Source organism: Marmota flaviventris, chromosome 6, assembly GCF_047511675.1.
Source record: "Marmota flaviventris isolate mMarFla1 chromosome 6, mMarFla1.hap1, whole genome shotgun sequence".
Classification (NCBI taxonomy): domain Eukaryota; kingdom Metazoa; phylum Chordata; class Mammalia; order Rodentia; family Sciuridae; genus Marmota; species Marmota flaviventris.
In genome coordinates this window covers 144,633,718-144,656,531 of record NC_092503.1, presented here as the reverse complement: position 1 = coordinate 144,656,531, position 22,814 = coordinate 144,633,718, and the positions used below count along the sequence as shown (strand labels likewise).

The 22,814-nt window shown below is 48.4% G+C and overlaps 1 protein-coding gene across 3 annotated transcripts; it reads left to right on the top strand.

Moving 5' to 3' along the window:
• The first annotated feature begins 549 nt into the window (after positions 1 to 549).
• On the top strand, positions 550 to 22,416 carry Tfap2a (transcription factor AP-2 alpha). 3 transcript variants are annotated; one of them, XM_027948192.3, is made up of 7 exons: positions 550 to 582; positions 9,677 to 10,111; positions 13,153 to 13,204; positions 15,299 to 15,530; positions 17,376 to 17,494; positions 19,376 to 19,517; positions 21,241 to 22,416. In XM_027948192.3, the coding sequence occupies exons 1-7, from the start codon at positions 550 to 552 to the stop codon at positions 21,527 to 21,529; spliced, it is 1,302 nt and encodes a 433-aa protein (XP_027803993.2). In that variant the 3' UTR covers positions 21,530 to 22,416. The 3 variants fall into 3 exon arrangements, with proteins under 3 accessions (XP_027803993.2, XP_027803992.2, XP_027803994.2); XM_027948191.2 differs by lacking the exon at positions 550 to 582 and adding an exon at positions 5,041 to 5,091; XM_027948193.3 differs by lacking the exon at positions 550 to 582 and adding an exon at positions 8,427 to 8,453.
• Positions 22,417 to 22,814: the final 398 nt, after the last annotated feature.

Below are 22,814 nucleotides of genomic sequence, written 5' to 3'. Positions count from 1 at the left end.
CTGGGTCCCCCCGCGAGCGTCCAGGTGCACCACCGAGTCTCTCGGGTCTGGCTCTTTCTCCGGTTCTTGCCCATCCCCCCATCTCTCACCCAGGGTGGAGCATCCCCTAACCCCAAAAAAGTTATCCGGGCAGGGGAGCCATGGGACGAGCACGGAGATGCCCCCTTTCCTCGGGAGCGAAAACACATACTCGCGTCGCTCCCAGCAAACCTCAGCAGTCAGTCCGCTTCGGTTCCCTGGCGAGGGACTGACCGGGAAAGCGGGTTGGGGCTGTTGGGAAAAGCTGGAGCTGATGGCAAGATTGCTGCGGCTATAAATCCATCACTTCCCAGGTCAGCTCCGCGAGGTGCTGGGACTGGGGCTGGCGGAGTAAATTCCTGGGCCAGCGCGCATGCGTCGGCAGGTAGCAACCCAGCTCTTTATGACCAGGTGAGATGTTGGTGAGCAGGTAAAAAGGAGGATTTGCCTAAGCGATTCCAGGGAGCGGGCCCGGCCGAGCCCTCCAGCCCATGCCCGGCGGGGACCCATCGCCAGGAGCGCCGAGCCGCGATGTCCATACTTGCCAAAATGGGGGACTGGCAGGTACGAGGGTTTGCCTTGGCTGGGGCTGAGGTGGGCGGGGGTGGAGCGGGGGATGGGGGCCGGGAAGGGGGAGGCGGAGAGGAAGCGCCGTGGCCCAGGGCAGGGGAGTCGTAGGTGAGGCACGCCTGGCAGCGCCCAAGAGTGCTCCCGGGGGAGAGGGAGGACAGGAAAGACGAGCGCAGGCGGCGGCCGCGGCGCTGGGGGCAAAGCGCGCAGCCCTCGGGGCCCGGCGCCGGGAAAAGTCCGCCGCACGCTCCACAGGTGGCCCCCGGGGTCACTTGTGGTTTGGGTTACAGCCTTTTCTCCCACCTTCCCACCCCCATTCCCAATAGAAACTCGGGTGGATGACTAATTCAGACGGGGGGGAAGACTGGGCTGGGGTTGCGGTGCGCCGTGGGGAAGGTTCCCGGCTCGCTGTGCCTTCGGCCTCGCCCCAGACCCCCGGGCTGCGCGTCGGGGTGGGATTCTGGTGCACCTGTTTCGCTTGGTGTCCCCAGATTTGGGGGAACCTATTGGGTGAGCAGAATGGAAAGGGTTCCACCCGGCTGGGTCGCAGCGGGGAGCATTCTCCCCTTAAGAAATACTTAAAAGAGTTTGTCCAAAGTTTAGCTACTCACTCAGTCTGCTTCCCGACGTGGGTTCCTGCCGCCCGGGCTAGGGCTGGTGGATAAATGACGGATGTTGAGGCAGGGGGTCGCGAATTTTCGGAGAACTGCGCCAGCCAAACTTGACCCTGCTAGGCCGCAGGCGCCACAGGCTGGCTGGGATCCACATCCTGCACTTCCAGAGCCCCAGACCCCGGGCCCGGCCACCGCACTCGGCCAGCGCTCTCCTTTTAACTTCCAGGCATTTTCCCTACGGGAGCAAGGGCGGCCCTGGTCGGGTTGGCGAGGTAGCGCCTCTCCCCAGTCGCGGATTTCATAATCGGAACCGCGGGGCCCTATTTTCGCCCCGGCCAAGGGAGGCCTGGTTAGGGTGAGATTCGGTGTGCCACAAGCCTGCGGGGCAATTTGAACCAAAAGCCTCGACCTTCCTAAAGGAAGAAATCAAGGCCCTGCTCCTCCTGGGGCAACTTTTGTTTTTGTTTTTTATTTAGGACATTAAAAGTAAATTTCAGAGAAGTCTCCATCTTCACTACATTCCCTGGAGTTGGAGAAAGGAAGGCGTTTTGTATTTTATCTTTTACTTTGTATACTTTTGTAGGATATTTTTATATCCCTTCCCAAGTAAAACCTCACTCAATGCAATTTCTTCCCCCAAATCAGACTAAATTTGTGGTTTAAGGATGCAAATCCCACACCAAACACAAATCCTGGGAATCCACACCCATTTTTCCCCAACCCTGTGAGCTCAAAAGGCCCTTCCTAATGCTCTTCTCTGGGGCTGAAGACTGGGGGAGTTCTTTATTAAAAGTCTTTTGGGTTTTCTCTTTAAATTTGGGCAAATCTGGCTGCACAATTCTCAGACAGTGAGAGGACACCTGCAGCCCAGGGTTGGCCTGGGACTGGGTCTCCAGTGAATCTGATATTTGAAACTGTGAGATTGCTGCTGAAAGGGGGAAAAAGAAGGAGCTCAGGGCTTGCTCCTGGCAAGTGTCCGTGAGCCTGAATCTTTTTTGTTTTGGGGGGCCCACAGGGCCGATGCACCAGCCTCAGCCTTTTGGCACCCTAGATAGTGATAACCAGAAAAACTAAGGTCATTCTGGTCCCCTGTCTCTTTGTTTCTCTTGGCTTCTTAGAGATACTAGCTTTTCTGTTGCCCTCTCTGATTCCCCAGATCAGGCCTGAATCCCTGAGCCATAGACCCAGGTCTGGTGCTGCTGTCCCAGGACCCTGGGTCTCAGCACTGCTGGAACATTGACATGCAATGAAGTGACTGGTGGTAATGAAGCTCACACAAATGCAGCTAGGCTGGCTCCAGGGGCTACCCGGCCACTCTCCCAGGCCTTTCATTGGCACCCACACTGCAGGGAGGCAGCACAGAGCTGGCAGGCCTCAATCTGCACGTCAATAGCACCCTCCGCAGGAATACAACAACAGTTTAGCAGGCTGGCCAGTTTGGAGCCAGAGATCTGCGGGGGCACTGGGCAGTGATGACAGGGGAGGAGGGTGGAGGTGGAGTTGGAGAGGATAAAAGGCCTTAAATGCCTTTTTCAACCCACAAACAGAAGCAAAAGAAAGCGAAACTTTGAGTTCCCATAGCATAAAGTGGAGAGTATATGGGGCATAAAAATATTGCTCTCAGGACTAGGATTCGACCTATTGGTCACAGTGCACTATGGCTGTGGCTATCATGGGTTCAGTACTCTGGCTCCTGGAGGCTCAGCTCCTGATGTCAACTATTGTGCTGGACGACAGGCCCATAGAGTCTAGCCCTAGAAATTGACCCCTTTCCAGGCAGAGTGGAGTCCAAGCCTCCAGCCCATTTGACTAAGAAACTGCTCCCAATTCATGGGTTGAAGGCCGGTTCAAGGCAGGGTCCAGAACTTCTGGAGGTCATCCCCCCCAGCACCGAATTCTCTTGCCTACTCTAGCATTCTTCTTAGTTTCTTTCTTTTTTATTTTTCTTTTCTTTCTTTTTCTTTTTCTTTTTCTTTTTTTTTTTTTTATGGCAGGGGAGTGGGGGTCTTTGGCTTTGCTTAAGTCTTCTGGTGGGAGAATTGCCCCTCTGTGGGTACCTCCCTCATCCTGCCTTCCTTCCACCTGTTAGAAAGTGCTTAGATTTCCAACAGCTTCCACCCACATGCAGGATGCACTGTGGAACCTGGGAGGCCTGGATATTTTTTAAAAACAGGCTAAGATGAGTCTGAGGTCTTTGAGGGGAGACCAACTGTTGTTGAAGAGTTTGCAGTATTCAAACTGGAGAAAGACAAACTTTTTTGGAGGATAAGTAGGAAAGCTCAGCCAGAGGAAATACTCTGTATTTGGAATTACCACACTAGGTCTTTCTCTTTTCCTTTCTCACTTTAAAAAATAGTTGAATAAAACAGAAGTGTGTTGGTGGGAAACCCTGATGGAGCGAGCATGCCCCTGTATGGAACTGGAGACACTGATCTGGCCAACTTGGACAGGGGGTGGCCTTCCGGCTTCCAGGTTCCTTGTCAGCCAGATGGGCACTGTGCTGCCAGTGAGCTCCATATTAGTATCATCAAATCATAAAGGAACTCTTCCTTCTTTAATTAAAAAGGGGAAACTTGGGAAAACTGGAGCCGATTAGCACAGAAAAGAGCTGGTTCCCAATGATTTATTTTGATGCACAAGTGACAAGATACCTAGATTTGCAGGCGCACTCGGGTCTGTATTTCAGCTCAATTCCAGAAGCGGCTGAGTGTCTCCATAGAAGTTCTGTATTCTTGTTCACTTCGAACCCAAGAAACCTTAGCCCGAACACCAAGATGAATTTTCAGTTGGCCTCAGCTTCATACAATCGGAGGAAAGTCACTTAACCCCTGGAGTTGTCGAGTAACCTCTTCAGGGTACAACTTTTATTTTACACGCGGCAATTAAGAGATGGCAAATCCCAGCCCAGCGACTGTAGCCGTTTGGCATCATCTCCAACCTGGGGGAAAGCATAAAGCCAATAAAACTCCCAAGGTGCTGCGGCCCGAGGGGGTAACTGCCTTGAGTCCAGGCGATCTCTCCTTGGGCAAAAATCCTGGAGTGACTTCGCTGGTCTTGATTTGGTGGTTATTTTAATTGCGAAAGGGATAATGGTTTCTAATAAAATTGGATGGTGCTGAAAGGGCAGCGCGGATTGTGGTGTTGGCCTGGGTGGGGGTGGGGGGTACTACAAGTCGGTCTTCAGGCCGGGTCACTCCGACCCTCGGTAGTGCGGAGCTTTGTGGAAGGTGTTTTTGGCTAGGAGAAAGCAAGGAGAGAGAGGGAGAGAGAGAGAGAGAGAGAGAGAGAGAGAGAGAGAGAGAAGGAAATGGGATGGAATTGGTCTGGGGAAGGGGCCTTTGGGGCAGGGGAGCGAGGTGGAATCGGGCAAGATTTTCTCGCTAGCATGCAGGCGTGCACTCTAAGAGCAAGTTCCCAGCTTGCAAAGGCCTTTATACTTGGGTCGGAGCGGCCGGCGGCAGACTGTGGTACTGGCAAGCAATTGGACTATTGTTGATATGCTAATGAGGCGATTAGGCTGTTGGTAAAGAGCTGGAAAAGGGAAAAGTTTCTACCATTAGAGGGAGATCTCCGAGCGCACACGGGAGCTCTTTCCCTTCTCTCCTCCTCCTCCTCCTCCTCTCCTCCTCCTCCTCCTCGCCCTTCTCCTTCTGGCCCTCCTCCTCCTCCTCCGCGCCCTCCTCCTCCTCCTCCTTACCCTCCTCCTCCTCCTCCTCCTCCTCGCCCTCCTCCTCCTGTGCTCACCGCCGGCAGCCGGCAGCCGGCACTTTGCGCTTACCCAGAGAGTAGCTCCACTTGGGTGCGAGGCGGAGAGGGGCAAATCCATTCACAGCGATCCATGAAAATGCTTTGGAAACTGACGGATAATATCAAGTACGAGGACTGCGAGGTAAGCGCGGTGCTGGCCCACTCATCCCAGCGGTCTTCGGCTCGGGGCTCGATCCTGCCTCTCCTCTTCCTTTCCTTGCAGCCAGCTGCGACATGCGGGTGGGACAAACTTTCACCAGTGCAGCGCCGGCCCCTCTGATTCTCCCCTAAGACCGTGGAGAAGCTGGGGAAGGACAGTGTAGACGCTCCTTTCTTTCATTTCCTCATTCAAAACTGTTGTCCCACTTTTCCCCTTCTCTGACCACTTTGAGCTGTGACTGAGTGGGACGAGCATGGATTTTTTTTTTTTTTTTAAACAATCGCTGGCAACTGGGCACGTGCTGTGCATTCCGCGTGTAGCTTCAGCGAGATTCCGGGGACCCAAATCACCAGGAAGAGAAAGGAAAAAGAAAACCCTTTCTCTCTTCAAATTCCTCTCTGATATTTAATATTCCTTCTTTTATTTGTGCATTCAGTTTCTTCTTTCTTCCTTTCTTTTTCTTTCTTTCTGAGGTTCTCTTTTTGGACTTGGAGAAGGGACCTCACACTTCCTTCTGAGATGAGTTGCACCTCCCTGTTAGTGGGTTCAGCTTGGGAGCTGTTGGGCTCACTTCTGAGTCTCCTGTGTTTCAAAAAGTTCTGAGCAGCTTCTCCCGTTGAGCTATTGGGTGAATACACCCCGTGGTGGTGGCGGTGGTGGGAATGCGGCTGCTTTCAGCGCTGTGGCCTCTGGGTCCGAGAGCAACCGCCCCAGCAGCCGCTGGCGTTCAGCTGAGCGACCGTGGGAATCCTGGCGCGTCTGTGGGCCGCCCCTGGTGCGGGGAGCCCGCCGGGCCCACAGAGCGCGCCCTTTGGAAAACATCTTAAAACCTAAGGCTCCAGAGCTTCTTGGGGGCAGCCAGGAAGGCCGGAGAGCCAATGATCCATCTGAGGGAGGCTCTGGGAATAAGCCTCACTCTCCCTTTGCAAACCCCATTAAATGAACGGATGAGTCCAGGGGAGAGAGTGGGCGAACGAGGCTCGAGATCATCCGAATAAATACCTGGCAGCCACAACTTTTGCTATTTCTTTCTCTTTTTTCGTTTGCCTTTTGGCATTTGGAGCTGGGAATGTCAGGCAGAGATGTCTGTGTACCCGCATAGAGGCGGGAGTCTTGCCTTCACTTGAAATCAGAAACTGAATATATGCGAACGATGCGTTACCCACTCCCTCCTCCCTTTTCTTTCAGAATGCTATTTTACATCTTTCAGGCTTCCCCCTTTTTGCCCCCCCCCCATCTGGGTGGATGGGGCATGGGGTGACATCCCACGGGTACCAGCGCTTCTCTCGGGACTTCTGTCGCTTATGGGGAGGGACGCAGGGACCCCACGTCAGACAAGTTGCTTTGTTTTCGATGGGGTGGGGGCGTTTGTCGGACGGGTCGGGATGAAACGGAACCCCATATCTTCTGCTAGGACAATCATTTTGTACTGATCTCAGTTCTGGCCCGAGGCTGGGGCATTTTACTTTCGTGGAGGCCGAAACCCTGTTCTAGGTGCGGGCTCCCTGGCAGCTCCGCGCGCAGAAGGGACCGGGACCAGGAAGGCGGGAGATGAACTTGCACCCCCAGAGGAACTACGTGGGGGTGGGTGTGAATGAGGCCAAAAGGGATGAGAAAGGAGAGGGAGAGAAAAACAGCTAAACTCAAGGCTGTTTCAACAACTTTGGTGACTGTGGGCTAGCGCTGGAGCGGGGATTTCGGGTTTCCGAGCCGGCTAGGGGCTGTCTGATTATGCCGGGGCTCTGCAGGGACACGCAGGAGGCAAGGTGCCGCTTGTTCTGACAAACCGGCGGGCAGACAGGCAGCGCGGGGAGAGCTAGCCGTGTCATCTGGGGGGGGGGGGGGGGGGTCGGGCGGGAGTGGCCCAGCCAGTCGGACGGGTTTGTGCCGGGAGCCCGGAGCCCGTGCCAGCGGCGCCCGGGCTGGGCCGCCTCGTGTCTGTGCGCGCCCCGAGCCGAGTCCCGGCTCCCCCTCCCCGAGCCGAGGCCCGGGGAGAGTAGAACGAAGAGCGACAGCGGCCGCGAGCGCACGGTCCGGTCCCGGTGTCCGAAGGGAAGCTCGAGAGGAGGCCGAGGAGAGGGCCCATGAAGCGGACGGGCGGGTCTCAGTCCGGGCTTTGGGCCGTGGAGGAGCCGCGCGGCAGCGGGCAGTCGAGTCCGGAGTCCCAGACTCCGCTGCGGAGCAGAGGAGCCCGTGGCCGGAGAGGGCCGGGCAGCGCCTCCGGAGCGGAGAGCCCGATGAACGCCCGGACGCGGTCCCCGGCAGCTCCTGCCCGCTACCCGCGACCCCCGCTACAACCCGAGGTCTGCCCCAGCCTTTTAGGTCTGATTGTCCTCGCTGGCTTCCTCTCCCCCTCCCCCTCCCCCTCCCCCAAGGCCTCCCCCTCCGCGAGCTCCGGCTCAGCCCCCTCCTCCTCCTCCTCCCTCCCTCTTTCCCTCCCTTCCTCCTCTCGGGCTCTCCCTCCTTTCCTCCCTCCCCTCTGCCCACTCCGCGCTCCTCTCGGTCGCCCACACTTTCTTTCTCACACACGCACGCAGACACATTCTCCCTCTCTGCGCTCCGCGCCTCGGTCTCCCTCTCTCCCTCTTTCTCTTTCACTTTTGCATGCCCTGCAACCTTTTAAAATGTTGCCCCTTCCCTGTGATTCGCCAGACGCCGCGCCGCGGCCCCCCGCGCGCTCGCCCGCTCCCTCTCTCGCCCGCTTTTTGTCTCTCGCGCTCTCTCTCCCCACCTCCGATTTGCTACACTGAGGCTCCCGTCAATGGACTGCATTGAGAGCCGGCTCCGGCGCGAGTGGCCTCCCCGCTTCACGCTCGATTTCCAGGCATTCTTCCCTTATTAAGTATTCGTGTAATATTAATAGTCATGAATCTCTGCTATTAGGAGGCTCCAGGAACGCTGCCCAGCGCGGTTATTAGAAGCTCAAGTGAAGCCGCCGCTAAGAAAAGAGGGGAGACACGGATTAAGGGACACACACACACACACATACACTCATACACACTTTTTCCTTTTTGGGGGTTCTTCATTTTTTTTTTTTAAAGAACTTTGTATCGTAACTGATCACGGCAGGATAGAGACCGTGGGTTCGACCAGCTGAAGGAGCCGCGCGAATCGGTGGTTCAAGTTCTCATGGATCCGAGCGGGGCTCCTGCGCTCGGGGGAGCGTCCGCGCCGTGACTGGAGTCTTTGGGTGGCGCGGGGCTCTCGGCGCCTTTTGTGTGGGGCGCGCTCGGGCGGCTGGGCAGCCGGGTGCTCCGGGCTTGCTTTTTTTTTTTTCTTTTTTTCCACCCTGACTCGTTACCCCAGACTCTTCGCAGATGTTAGTTCACAGTTTTTCAGCTATGGTGAGTCCCACCCCCACCCCCACCCCCATCCCTGTCTCCTTAGGAATTCTATTCTGGAAACCTGGTGCCGCGAAGCTGCCCGAGACCTCGGGTTTCCTGCCCAGGTTTCTTTCATGATACCTTCTTCCATTTGCATTTTCCCCTCTCCTTTCTCTCGCCCCTTTCCATCCCTAAATCGTAAGCCTTGCTACCCACCCCCGCCCCCACTCGACCTCTCCGCGCACTCGGACCTACCCCGCAGCTGCTTCCCAAGGCGTGTTTCTCGCCCTGTTCATCTTTATTTCCTTGCGTCTTCATTTGTTCCTGCTTAATCTGTCTGCAGGAAAATCGCAGCCCGGTGTGCCCCCTACCCCCAGGGTCTGCAGCTGAACCTCCGAGGGTTCGCATTCCCTAGAACCAACTCTGCCTGTTTTGCAAGCGAATTGCAATAGAGGAACATAAAGTCAGGCGTTTCTTTTGCCCTTTGGGGCTGGGGTGCAAGGGGCGGGGGCCTTCGCCCCGGGGTGCACCTCTCGCTTTTAAACCAAATAAGGCTGAATCTTCCTTTTTTAAACCTTGACTTGACGCCCCCCCTCTCTCCATTTCTACCATAAATCGACCTTGTCCAGAAAAAGCTCCTAACTGAGAAAGCGGAAAAGACAGATCCCTGATCCTGCACTTAAAAGCTTCTTTAAGCTGGTAATTTAAACGTGTGCTTTCGTTACAGCCCCAGTGCGAAACGTGTTTCTATTTAAATAGTCATGAAATGGTAATAGTCTTTGAAGGTTTGTGATTTTTTTTTCCCTCCAAATAAATGGAAGAGAGTAAACAATAACTCAGTGGCAGGCAGGTTCAAATCCGGGGAACGAGAAAAGGCCGCTTCTGCTGTTTAATATTTAGTAGGAATTTTAATTTAGCTTAAGGGAGGTTTCACGGTGCAATTGAAGGGGCTGTATTCCAAGAGACCCTTTTCTATCTTTCCCCCCTTTTGAAAGAAACGCCTGAGGACAGTCTCTTGTGCCCTGTAGGTACATGGTCTAATTCCTTTGCGGTATTTTTCCCCCGAAGGGCCTGTTTCACTTCTCGGGTATTTTCCGAAATGAACAGAGTAGAGCTGATATTTTTCCCGGTGGCTTGCCGAGGGGAACGGGAGATTTCCTACCTAGACTGGTGCATTTAGTGGAGACCGTTGTAACTCGACGCCTGATTTCTTCTTCTTTCCTTTCCCTCTCTCTTTCTTCTAGGACCGTCACGACGGCACCAGCAACGGGACGGCGCGGTTGCCCCAGCTGGGCACTGTAGGTCAATCTCCCTACACGAGCGCCCCGCCGCTGTCCCACACCCCCAATGCCGACTTCCAGCCCCCTTACTTCCCCCCGCCCTACCAGCCTATCTACCCCCAGTCGCAAGATCCTTACTCCCACGTCAACGACCCCTACAGCCTGAACCCCCTGCACGCCCAGCCGCAGCCGCAGCACCCGGGCTGGCCCGGCCAGAGGCAGAGCCAGGAGTCTGGGCTCCTGCACACGCACCGGGGGCTGCCCCACCAGCTGTCGGGCCTGGATCCTCGCAGGGACTACCGGCGGCACGAGGACCTCCTGCACGGCCCGCACGGGCTTGGCTCGGGACTCGGAGACCTCCCGATCCACTCCTTACCTCACGCCATCGAGGACGTCCCGGTAAGAGGCCGCGCGGGAGGGGACGCTTCCCTTCTCACCTACCCTCAAGAGAAGATTCCGGGAACACAGGGCCACCGGCCCGGGTTTTCCTCGATGACATTTCCTTTATCAAATATTTTTTGGGAGGAGGGGGGTGCTTTGAGAAGCGACGTAAACAGCGAATTTAAAAAATTAAAAAGCAATTGCGAACTGTCCCCAGAACAATGGTTCCTGGAGCTCCCTCAAACAATGCCTCCATTACCATGTCCACCAACACAGAAATAAATCAGACAACGTCACCATTGACACTATCTTCCCCTCTCGACCACAGTAAACTGTTCCGATGGTGAGAAGATCTAATTTCCACCGCTGAGTGTGGCATGGGGATTTCTCACTGTCCTGGGAAAGCTGTTAAATTTAACCAAAAGAACCTATCAAAGGCCCTCACAATGTAAAAGAAAAATGTGGAAGACATACTATGAAGATCATTTTAGCGGATTTTATAAGCAGTAGTGAAACCCAAAAGTTACGTGTACCCTATTCTGATTAAAGAAAAGTAAGTAGCAAATCCAAGTAGAGAGACATTAAAATGCAGGCTTCTCTTCCTAGGGGTGCTAAGTGGTGACCTCATAAATCATTAGCTAGGTTCCCAATGCCTATCAGAACCTGCTACACCCCATATTAAATTAAATGTTTTGAGACTATTGGGTAATACGTTATTTAAGTTCTAATTCAGTTATCAATAAATGCAGTTTAAAATGATTCCTAAATAAGCATGGCATTATCACATTTACTATTTACAATGCAAACCAGGCTATTGATAATTTGAAAATACTTTTTGAAATTAAATTTAAACCAGCATCTCTGCTTCAACTCCATATATTTATGGTTTCCTCACATCCTTCCCGAAATGGAATTAGAGCAGGTCAATAATTTTATTAAAGCTGTAAAGGGTTCTGTTAAAGCTGCTTTTCTTTGGAGAGGAAATGTATCTGGATGTGATTTTTGCTAAAATGCTATTTCAAATTACTGCATCAAATACAGCAGCAGTATGTCCGTTGACAGTTTAATGATTACTGCATTAGATTGTAAGGAAAATGGTCACATGAACTTACCTGCTTGCTTGGAAGATTTAAAACATTATTTAAGTTGTATAGGAAAATAGAAAATTTATTACAACTCTCATTTGGCCCAGTCAATCACAAATTTGTTGGTTATGTTTAGCAGCCTTGCATGGAAAACAAGAAAGTGGGCACTTGAATCAGTGTAATGGTTAATGAGAATTGTGTGTGTTCAGATTTACATGTTTTTAGGAGCAAACATTTAATGTGCATTTTGGGGGAAGTAAAATAAAAGGGACAATGACTTATGAAAGAGCAATTTTAAAAAGAATTGGAAGTTGTAATCCTTTTAGTTCCTTTTCTCAGTTTATGAATCCTTTTCCTTGCCTGTTCTTTGGCATTATTGAAAGCACAAAATAATGTTATAAGCTTTTGGAGCTACTGTGAATTAGAATTGCTCTACTTTGCAAAAATTTCAGGTGGTTGGTAGAATTTCTTAATACCTGTATGATCACTCTTTGTGATGAAATTGGTCAGTGGGAGAAATTAACCAAAAGATCAAATAAAAGCAAGGAAACCCAATTGCTGCTCTTCCCTCTCCCTCCCCCACCTTTTAAGAAAAAAATTCTTTCAAAGGAATTTGGGTCAGGAAAAGGGTTGTTTTCAATTTTCCCACTGCTGCAACAGTTAACCTTTAATAAGAATGACTGCTAAATATTTAAGAAAATCCAATCGATGGTGAAAATTATTTAATCATTAATATCTCAGTGGGGTTTTAAACTTAACAGTCTTCCCTGTATGGACAAGGTCTAGAAATAACACAAATAAAAGTATTATGCCACACTACATTTACTTTATGGGTTTAGGGTGCATGCATAAAGGGATCATATTTCCCCATATAGTTAAAACACAAGAACTGCAGCAGTAGTCATTTCTGAACATTTCTCAATTTAATTATACTTAAATCCAGAAGCACTTTAGGCAAGTTACAAATGAGAGCATTGAGTATAATAAAACCTGTAATAAAGCAACTTAGTACCATCCACCCGGAATCATTGCGATCAGGCACAATTAACAGGAGCATAAATCCAAGACAGAATGGAAAATGTTCGAATCAGTATTATTGTTGGACAAAGACTAGAGAAGGAAGTAATAGTTTTTTAAATGGTAATGCCTGTGTTTGGTAACGATTGCGAAATCTTCTATCTCAGCAGCCCTGGTGCTAATTTGTAAACACAGCCAGACATTATATTGCCTGTCAGTTTCTGCATTAGAAAACATGATTTCATTTTACTTTCTAATCACGTTTTGACTGGAGCACACACACATATACCCATCCATCTGTAGAAGAAAAAAAAAAAAAGAAGAAGAAAGAGAAAAAACCCTGCACTGACAAGTCTGCTGCTGGACATCAGGAAAGCAACTCCAAAGATTTTTTCATTTTTTGATAATTTTCATATTGCTGTCACATTCAGTTTAGGCAGTAGCCTTAAATTTTTTTTTTATTTCTAGTTTTCCATAAGTGAAGGTGTACTGTGTTTGCTCTTTATTACATTACCTAAACGGTTTCCAACACTCTCCTGTTCTATTGTGTTTCTCTCGCTTTTGCTACCTGAACACTGGAATCACTGAAGTCCGAAGCCGCTGAGGCGCCAAACTAAAGCTAGGTGCATTTCTAAAGGTTGAACTAACTGTGAGAAAGATTAGGCACTCCAAAACTTGATTTAATTTCTAAAGAAAGTTTTCCTCCCACCCCCACCCCCCTCTAACATGGATTATTTGCTGGGGGAGGAGAAATTGGTTGGGGGCGTGCAGTGAAACCTCTTGAGTTGCAAAGCCCCAAATTCCAATAAGCCAAGATGAGATGTTTATATATAAATGTCATTATATGGGAGGGGGAATTTCTATTCTACACCTTCCCCTCCCCCCATCTTGCAGGGAATATTCATTTCCTTTTGTTTTGATTATACACTTACATCCATGTGTATCCTTTTGTTGCAGCATGTAGAAGACCCGGGTATTAACATCCCAGATCAAACTGTAATTAAGAAAGGTAAGCCATTTCCTTCTGCATTCCAAGCATGTCCTTACAGGCAGAGTGCTATTTAAGAGAACTTGCAGAACTGTATTTATTTTTTTCAAATAGGATTTCCTAAAGGCTCAGAATTAGCAAATAGCCATAGAAGAGCTGTGCTTAAATAATCGGCTTTCAGTATCTTGGTAATGGCAACAGGCTAGCTTTTTTCTGATTCATGATTTGACCATTTAATTTAGTTTAATGATATTTGGACAAACACATGAAATGTGCAATAGTTGAACTGATTTGGAAGCAGCATTTCAATTTTGAAACCATTTAATAGTTTAGTTAATTCATTCTGTGGAGTTAAGGCCATGAGTGTTAAGAAGTAAGTGTACCATGCTAAAATAGTACAATTTCATGTAAATATAAGGACAGATGATAAATGCACTGCTTAGCAGGGGGGGCGGGGAATCTTATGTTCTTCAATTTAGTTTCTTGTTTGCTGTTAAGGGTTTTAAAACTTTTTGTGAATTAGGCTAACAAAAAATTTAGCTTTTGCTTAAAATTATCATTTTGAAGATGTCAGGACTGTTAGTGTATTTGCTCAGAGCAAAAATTGTTAGTGTCAAGTGATTTGGATGAATTTGTAATTTGAATTGTGTTTAGTGAGTAGAAATAAAGTTTCCTCCATTAAATGCTATTCACTTTTGGTAGCAGCTTTTTTTTTTTTTTTTTTATGGTGGCAATGTTACATTTCAGGATTCTAGGCACCACCAGAGGACGATGCTATATAAAACTGTTCTCATTTCTAACCCCAATCAGCATATTGTTAGCTAGTTTAAAGTTTCATTTTTGCATCTGTGAAGTCTTTGTCACGTCAAATTAGATGTGCAAGGGATAAATCTTAAGAGATGCTCTTTCCAAGTCGACATGATAATTGGCTCTTTTATTAGTAATCTCTCAAGAGTTCGTTTAACTCCTATTGTCTCTATTAGCCTCCCCAGAGCTATTAATGTCACAAGTGATCTATCCAAAACCTAGAGCCCCCCACCTCCCCATACGGCTAGAATATCCCCATTAAAGAACGCATGAGGAGCACTGTGATGACAGCATGTGCATACTATTATATGTCTCCATGTGGAAATTTAAAATACAAATGCACTAAACTTAAAATGAATGCATCTAAATGAATGCATCTAAACTATATTGATGTTGAGAAACGTAACCATTAGTATACTTTCTGTTGATCTTTAATTTTTTTCTAACAAAGGTAGGTGCAACAATGAAGAGCTTATGGTTTTAACTAGGCAGAACACTCTACATCCTACCCTCCTCCCAATGAAGGTGCTTAAGGCTTAAGCCAAGAGGGCCATTAAGTATTTGCTCAACAAAAGGACCCATTGCTACTATTTTACAGTGGGCCTGTTTTTCACCCTCACCCCACCCCTAGTTCAAACCGGGCTTGAAACGGATCTCCAAAACCTATCTTTTTTCGAAATGGAATATAAGAAAGGAACCATTTATCAGAAGGACAGGACGAGAGGTGTGGGACAACAGAATGCACCTCTTCTAGCTTGGTGCCTTATCTGAAATGCTCATTTACTGGCTGCTTTAGCCATCTAAACTGTCGCCTGGTTTTAATAATAGGTATCTTGAAGCATTTTCTTCCCGACACTAAATCCCTTGCCCTGCAAAAACTCCAAAGTACACATAACTCAGCCAAGGTTGGCAAATGTAACTTCGCCCCCTAACCCCCATTCCCGCTCTTGGGCACCTTGTCTGGGCCCACTCTGCTCGGATGCTCAGAGCCCAAGGGGTCGCAATTTCACCACCCATCTCTAGCCAGCACCCTTTAGGGGAAGGGAAAAGGGTCAGGTCAGACACAGAGGCCTGGTTGGCACCTAGAAACCGAGGCTCGAATCGAGGAGGGATTAGGACAAGGGATAGGAAGGGAGTTGAGGAAACGGGAAAAAGAGCTTCCGAATTTCAGAGCTGGACGGGAAGAAAGCGGGGTGAGCGGCACAAGTCTGGGAACCCGCCCCTGCCCGGGGCAAAAACCCGGTCCGGCAAGATTTTAGCGGGGGGACCCTCGACGCCCACACGCGGCCTCCCCATCTGTCTCCGCAGGCCCCGTGTCCCTGTCCAAGTCCAACAGCAACGCCGTCTCCGCCATCCCTATTAACAAGGACAACCTCTTCGGTGGCGTGGTGAACCCCAACGAAGTTTTCTGTTCAGTTCCGGGTCGACTCTCACTCCTCAGCTCCACCTCGAAGTACAAGGTCACAGTGGCGGAAGTGCAGCGGCGCCTCTCACCGCCCGAATGTCTAAACGCGTCGCTGCTGGGCGGAGTGCTCCGGAGGTGAGGCCCCGCGCGGCCCCGCCCGTCCCGCCCCGCGGTCCGGGAAGCCATGCGCCTGCGCCAGGGCGACAGCGGTGGCGCAAACGCGCTTTGCACCGGGCCCTCCCTTCGCGGGAAAAGAAAGGGGCGGGGAGAAGAACGTAGAGCCAAGAGGGTGGGAGCTGGGGGGGCGGAGCGAAGCAGCGCGCGCCTGCGCTCTCCAATACCGTCCCGCGCTCTCGGGGCCTCTGGCGCGCGCTCGCGGGGTCCTGCGTGCTCCGGTGCGCGCACGCGCAGCTCGCTCCGCTACGGGCTCAGTCCCGGCCGCCGCAGCCGTGGGGCGCCGTGCAGCCACTATTCCCTTTTCGCACACACCTTGCAAGCCCAGGGAAACTTCCTCTCAGGCTCTTCGCTTTGCCCTACCACTGTGGAGAGACTTGGACGGTACCTGGGCCGTCCCTTGACTAGGGTTTCAAAAGAGTGACTTTTAGCTGTAGAAAGGGAAAGGTTTCGAGGGCGCACGCCACGCCCCCTGGTCGCTGTTACCTCCCATCAGACAGCGATCCGGGTGCCGGAGACGTCTGCTGGTTCTGACTTACTGCGATGTGTGCCAGGCAGCGAGCAGGCCCGTTTCATATGCATGATGTGTAGTCGCTACCAAAGAATGCATGTGTCCTACGTGGTGTTTCGCCCCTGCCGGGTTGGAATAGATTCACTTCGCAGATAAGCTTTTGTAAAGAGTCAGTGAGGTAAAGCACCTTCCCTGGAGCAGGTTTCTTGCTGCTCGCTTCCTCCTAGATTTGTGAGTTGTGGGGTCCTGTGTTGAACTTACCTGCTTATTATGTTTATTACTCTCCTCTCCCTTCTCCTCCTTAAATAAGACCAAGAAGTTCATTGTTTTGACCTTATTCATTTATTTATCTATATGTGGACTCAACAGTTCTACCCTGGTGGGTATATCCCATCCAGATCCTCTCTAAGGGTGTTTGGGGAGGTTCTAATAGCAGCGAATCTCATCTCTTCCTCTTTCCCAGTCACTCTGCTTTCCTTTTGTAATCTTTCACTGACACAATCTTTTCTCTGCCCTCTGCTTTTTCCTCCCCTTCCCCCATCTTCAATATTGGAGACTGTTTACCTAGGGGAGTATAATCTAATCCACACAATTAAAGAGCACTTGAGTAGGGAATAAAATCTGAAATTAATTAATTTGCTGTTTTATTTAAACAATTTATCTTAACCACTTTCTGATTATGGGAGTCTATTTAGACATCTATTTAGAACCGCCTCCATTGTTTCTGAAATCGGGGAAATATTTTAAGGCTGATATCAGCCTTTGACATTTCCAGTTAGGCTGGTGACATGGCATGTAAACAGTTGGTGAAATGAATTTCCCATTGGGGCTAAAGCCAGAGCATGAAACGTGAGAGTGATGAAAACTTTGGTTACTCTGAACAACCTAACTGCAGATCTTGCAAAGACAATTTAAAGACCCCATTGGGATCTGTGTGATTGTAACAACAGGGAAAATATACAGTAATCAGTTGCACTCAAGAATGCCTCCAACTTTAGAGATCAGAGCTGTGTTTGTTTGTGGTTCTCTAGAAAGTTGGGAAATCAGAACCTTCCAACCTGCCACAAGAGTTGCAATAACACCCAAACGCAGGAGGTGCTTTACAGTTTAACAAGCATTTATCTCCTATAATCTTTCTGTACCACTCCTTCCTAGGTTCCCTTCCTTTAAATGTCTCTGGGCCATACTTCTGAATTTTTGAGAGCAATTTTAGGAAGCTTTCAAAATGACTTTAATGTGATGCAGAACAACCCAATGTGTTCTAAATCCCTATCTCACATATATTTATGAAACAGGGCGAAGTCTAAAAATGGAGGAAGATCTTTAAGAGAAAAACTGGACAAAATAGGATTAAATCTGCCAGCAGGGAGACGTAAAGCTGCCAACGTTACCCTGCTCACATCACTAGTGGAGGGTAAGCGAATCCAGTTGCTAACTAGAAGAGTCTGCCTCTCGGAAATGGATAATATTTAGTGGCCAGATGTTTGGGTATATTTTGTGTCAATTGGGCAGTTTCATCTTTCTAAAGAATGTAGCCGGAAGTGAACAAAATTCTTGCATGCCAAAAAACTATTTGCATATATTCCTATCCTTCTTCCTTTTCCCCCTCTACCACAAAATTTCACCTTCCCAACCCATTTCTGACCTAAACAATGCACAAATTTAAGAACTCACATTCTCCAAGTTCCTGTCTCCTTTAAAGAACTCAGCAGTTAATCACTTAAGTTATTCTGACATCTGCGTTTGAGAAATGCGTGACCATTACTTCCTGAATTAATTTGGGAATCTTTGACCTGCAGCCTGATTTAAGACCGTCCTGAAAGCTCAGGGTTATATGCCCTTGTAGGTTTTTGTTTTCCAAACATATGCTCCCTTATCTCTTGTTTAATTGTGCTTCTCTCCTGGAGGGGAAGAAAGCAATTTTAGACTTTGGATTGTTTGGATATAGAAAGAAAAAAGAAATACAAGATTGCAAGAAAGTTTCTCATGGCAAGAAAGTTTTTAACACACACACACACACCTTCCAGACTCCTCAAAACAAGCCAATGCTGTCCTAACTCCCAGCTCTAGATAAACTGTCACTAGGGTCCCTTCTCATTCCTGCCCCCTCTAGATTCCCACTTTTTTTTTTGTAATACTAAATTGGCTTAAGTTTGGGTTTTGAAATGAATGTAAAGCTCTCTTTTGTCTTCCTGTCTTGTGGTAAATGCTCATAGGAAAAAAGAAAGCTGCTTAAATTATCAGGTAGATTTTTTTTACAAGTAACATTCACATTTAAAGGAGGCATTTTATCTTATTTACATCTTGTATTTGAGAAGACAGTTTGCAATTGAATCCAAGCTATAGCTTTGTAAATTACTTTTTAAATGTTTAAAACTATGTATTTGAGGAGGACTGCTATGATTTCCATCTGTTAGTGGTGCCAAAATGATAATAATATAACTGTTTAAAAAACCCACAATTGTTCAGAGCCAGAAACTCAACTACAGTAGCATTCTATGAAAATAATAGCAGTACATAGAGAAGCCACGATTCATACCCCCAAAGAATTACATGCCATGGAAATGAGGGTGGTGGCTCAGGGTGCAGCTTGAGAGCTGGTCTGGGTCTGGGGGTTGAGTGCTGTAGCAGGGAGGCTGTTTCTGGAGAACTGTTATTGTTTGTGATCCGCTCCATTTTATGGAAACAAGCTCTGCGGAGAGGGCTTTGATGCTCTAATTGGCGCATGCGTTCTTCCGGAGCTGGAGCTAATGGCAGGAAGCCCTGCAGTAAAAACCAACTGGTTCAGGAAATTAAAACCAAAGATTCGAAAATCAACAACACAGACAGACTCAGTGGAGTGACCCTCAAATCCTCCTGGTTAATCGGTTTGGATGAACAGATAATTATATGTGATCAAGTTAAAATGTAAACCCCCAGTTGTTCCCTTGCAGAAAAGCTCAAGGAGTAATTATGAATATCGTTTATGAAAGTGTTGATAGGTGTGAGGTTGGAATATAAGAGCCATTTTAAAAGAGAAGTTGGGGAAGTGTTCGTCAAGACAGAATGGAACTGGAGATGGTGGAGGGATTCACTTTTTCAAATCATCTTGGCTTTTTAGGACAGATGTTATGTTTGTTGATCAGTGCACCTACCAGATCCTATAGAGAAGGAAGAAAATGACCGAAGTGAGAAAACAAGTAGTTTGTGTTTCCTTCAACTTTGGGGTTAAGAAAATAAGGGAGTGGAGAGAAAGTTTTGATCCCAATTTTTTTCATTCCCTTGCCCTCACCTCCCTCTTTTTACCCCTTGCCAGGAGAAGCGGTCCACCTAGCCAGGGACTTTGGGTACGTGTGCGAAACCGAATTTCCTGCCAAAGCAGTAGCTGAATTTCTCAACCGACAACATTCCGATCCCAATGAGCAAGTGACAAGAAAAAACATGCTCCTGGCTACAAAGTAAGGCATTTACCTCTGCAGGGTCTCTGTGTCTCATTGTTGAGAGAAAGAAAAATTGCTTTTGCACTCCATTTTCTCCTGTTTCCCTTTTGCATTCAGGGCTTTGTTGTTGTAAATACTGAAGTTACAATACAGCCTTAAAAACCCTCATCTATATGCAAAGAGAAACAAGTGGGATTGTTAGTGTGGGGCCATATTTTCCCTCTCTTCTCTCTTCTTATTTTAAAAAATTGTAAATGAATGTGTATGGGGGTGAGATACAGGAGAAATTTGAAGCTGAATGTGGATTTGTGACTGTTTGAGAAGGCTCAGAATCAAATCCTCAAAGGGGCTGTGGACTTGCCTATATCAGTTTTTCTCTCCCATCAATATGTTCTTCAAGGGCAAAGATTAAGCGGTGGCCTGCAAAATAGAGAAGTCAGAGCTGTCCTGCTTTCACACTAATCCTGAATTCCATTTCTTATCTCTCTTTCTCTTCCCTCCTCAGAAGTCAGTGTCTCTCTCTCTCTCTCTCTCTCTTACACACACACACACAAACACACAAGTTTTAGCCTACAGGCAAGATGTCAAATAGGTTTCAAAATGGCCTAAGTTATATTCCCATTGGTGCCTGGGCTGAAAAGACTTCTCCAGGTGGTGTGTGAAAAGAAAATGACTGTTTTGATATGTTTTCTGGAAATTAAAAGGCTTGTTTGGAAGCCCTTAATTATCAAAAGTCGATGTCAGAGGAGGGCATGGAACCAGAGGGGAGAAGCTGAGCCTTGGGTGGGACAGGATTTCTGGCCTGGGGACATCAGCTGGCCTCAGTGAAGCCAGCCAGCCAATACTGCTTGTTCTTCCTCCTACAAACCCCTACTGCCCCCCAGGCCAGGTTGCCCTACCTCAGGAAGGCCCCTGCTAGTCCCTGCTTTCAGGTTCAGGAGCAGAACTTCTTTGTACTGGCCTCCTCTGTCTACATTTGTGACTTTTCAAGACCATTTCTGAAATTTCAACTTTTCCTCTTCCCATGGCTTCCTAAGCACACCCACATTTACAATTTCCCTAAAGAATTTTAATTTAAGGTGTATATGGGAATAGGGGGAATGGGAAACTGTTTCTTTTTCCTCCAAACTACCTTGAATCATCACCTAGTAACAGTTTTTTTTTTTTTTGTTTTTTTTTTGTGCCAACTTATTTTTGAAAGCAAAATAATCCTGAGCAAAGTTTTGCTTCTCTGAACAAATTCAACCTGCTTTGATTTGAAGGCAAATAGTGGAAACTTTATTCCACAGAATGCTGCTGAGTTCTCTCTAGAGAAACAAGGAAGAGGGTTTTTGGGAAAGGAAGGCTGATGCCTGTATCCTATGGGTAGGAAGCCCAGAAGTATTTCTGACTTCTGGTTGAACTTCTCTTATTCTGTGTGTGACATGGCTTCCCAGGTCTAGGATGTTTGGTATGGGAAAGGTGGGGATAGAAGTTTGTTGGATCTGAGAGTTGGTAGTGGGTAACAGAGGGGGATGCAGACGTTTTCACAGGCCCTGGGGCCGTGCATTTAAGGAAGGAGAGATGGTTTAGTGGGCACTGGGAGTGACTGGTATCCCAGCCTGTGGCCACGAGAACTCTGGGTCCTGCCAGGTGCTGTGGATGGGGGCGGGGGCCACTGCAGGGAGAAAGGTCTGCTGTGTGCTGCTGGCGCTGCCCGAGGGGAGCCTCACCCTCTCTCCCTGCTCTGCTTGTGCTGCAGACAGATATGCAAAGAGTTCACCGACCTGCTGGCTCAGGACCGATCTCCCCTGGGGAACTCGCGGCCCAACCCCATCCTGGAGCCCGGCATCCAGAGCTGCTTGACTCACTTCAACCTCATCTCCCATGGCTTCGGCAGCCCGGCGGTGTGCGCCGCGGTCACCGCGCTGCAGAACTATCTCACCGAGGCCCTCAAGGCCATGGACAAAATGTACCTCAGCAACAACCCCAACAGCCACACGGACAACAGCGCCAAAAGCAGTGACAAAGAGGAGAAGCACAGAAAGTGAGGCTCTCCTCCCGCCCCGGCCCCGCCCGCCCGCCCGCCGCCTGCCGCACCAGCCCGCGCGCCCACTCGGCCCCTCCCCCACCGGCAGGTGACAGCTCCGGACCGGCGACCCTCACTGCTGCTGCTACTGCTGCTGCCGCTGCCGCCGCCCTCCGGTGCCCCGGGTCCCTGGGTCCTCCGGACGGCTCGCTCGACTGCCAGTGGGCAGCCGCTGTCGACTGGGCCCGGTGCCTCGACTTCCCCGTTGGACCACGCCCCCGCCCTCAAGTGGAGCCTAAGAGAACAGAACGGGCCGTGGAGCCAGCCAAGAAAAGTTCTGTCGAGTTGTGAACTTTTTTTTTTAAACAACAACAGTAAATCAGCAACAACTTAAAAAAAAAAAAAAAAAAAAACATTTAAAAAACCTTTTTTTTTCTAAAAAAAAGAACATAAAAAAAGTTTAAAAAAATTATATTGAGCTTCATGGGACTGAATCACCACCTTCCCTTACACTCTTCAGTTCAGATTGTAGCCATACTTAAAAAAAAAAAAGGCAAAGAGGATAATGACATTTTTATCAGTATTGTGAATAAACTTGAACACAAATACACGAAGTTCCATGTCATGTCTTCAGTTGTAGAAGTTTTTCCTCTTCAAGGTAAAGCGACCAACTTGAACTTTCTCCAGCAACACGATTCACAGTTATATAAGGGAATCAGTGTTCATGTCTGTATATATTTATTTATGTGTAATTTAATGGGATTTGTAAATATGGTGAGTCTGTTTTTTCGCCCTTTTTTTTTTTTAATTTATCTGGTGATCTCGTTTACCTCTTGTTTAGTGGATTTTGAATCTTCCCTATTAGTTCCTCATGTGGTTCATGGTACTTATTTAGAAATTCAAGGTTTGGGGGATTCCCACCCCCCCTCCCGGGATTCATGAGTTTAGCCCTGTTGTAGCATGTTAAAGATGACAATGAAACAGCTGAACAAATAAAAAAAAGTAAAATAAAATTTTATACATAATTAGTATTACATTTAGCTTTTCATTGAACTGAAAGAAAAAAAAGTGATTGGACCCTGGAAACAAAAATTTTAAACTTGAGTGGTTTGATAACCCTTCTATGTCTTGTGGGGAGGAGAAAAAAAATTATTTTGTTCCACTGTCCTCCCTTAAAAGCATCATTTGAGCAATAAATGAGTATTGTCTTTACACCAAGGGTTAGGGATTTTTCCTCTTTCTCTCACTCTTTTTGTTCAGAGAACTCCAAACATTTGGGACCACCTGGTATTCTGTATTTTCACTGG

Bases quoted from the DNA above. Each gene is read 5' to 3' on its own strand.
- Tfap2a (XM_027948191.2), top strand. From the start codon at position 5,041: ATGAAAATGCTTTGGAAACTGACGGATAATATCAAGTACGAGGACTGC. The intron at 13,205-15,298 runs GTAAGCCATTTC...CTGTCTCCGCAG, and splicing joins TCAAACTGTAATTAAGAAAG to GCCCCGTGTCCCTGTCCAAG. The intron at 15,531-17,375 runs GTGAGGCCCCGC...TTTATGAAACAG, and splicing joins CTGGGCGGAGTGCTCCGGAG to GGCGAAGTCTAAAAATGGAG.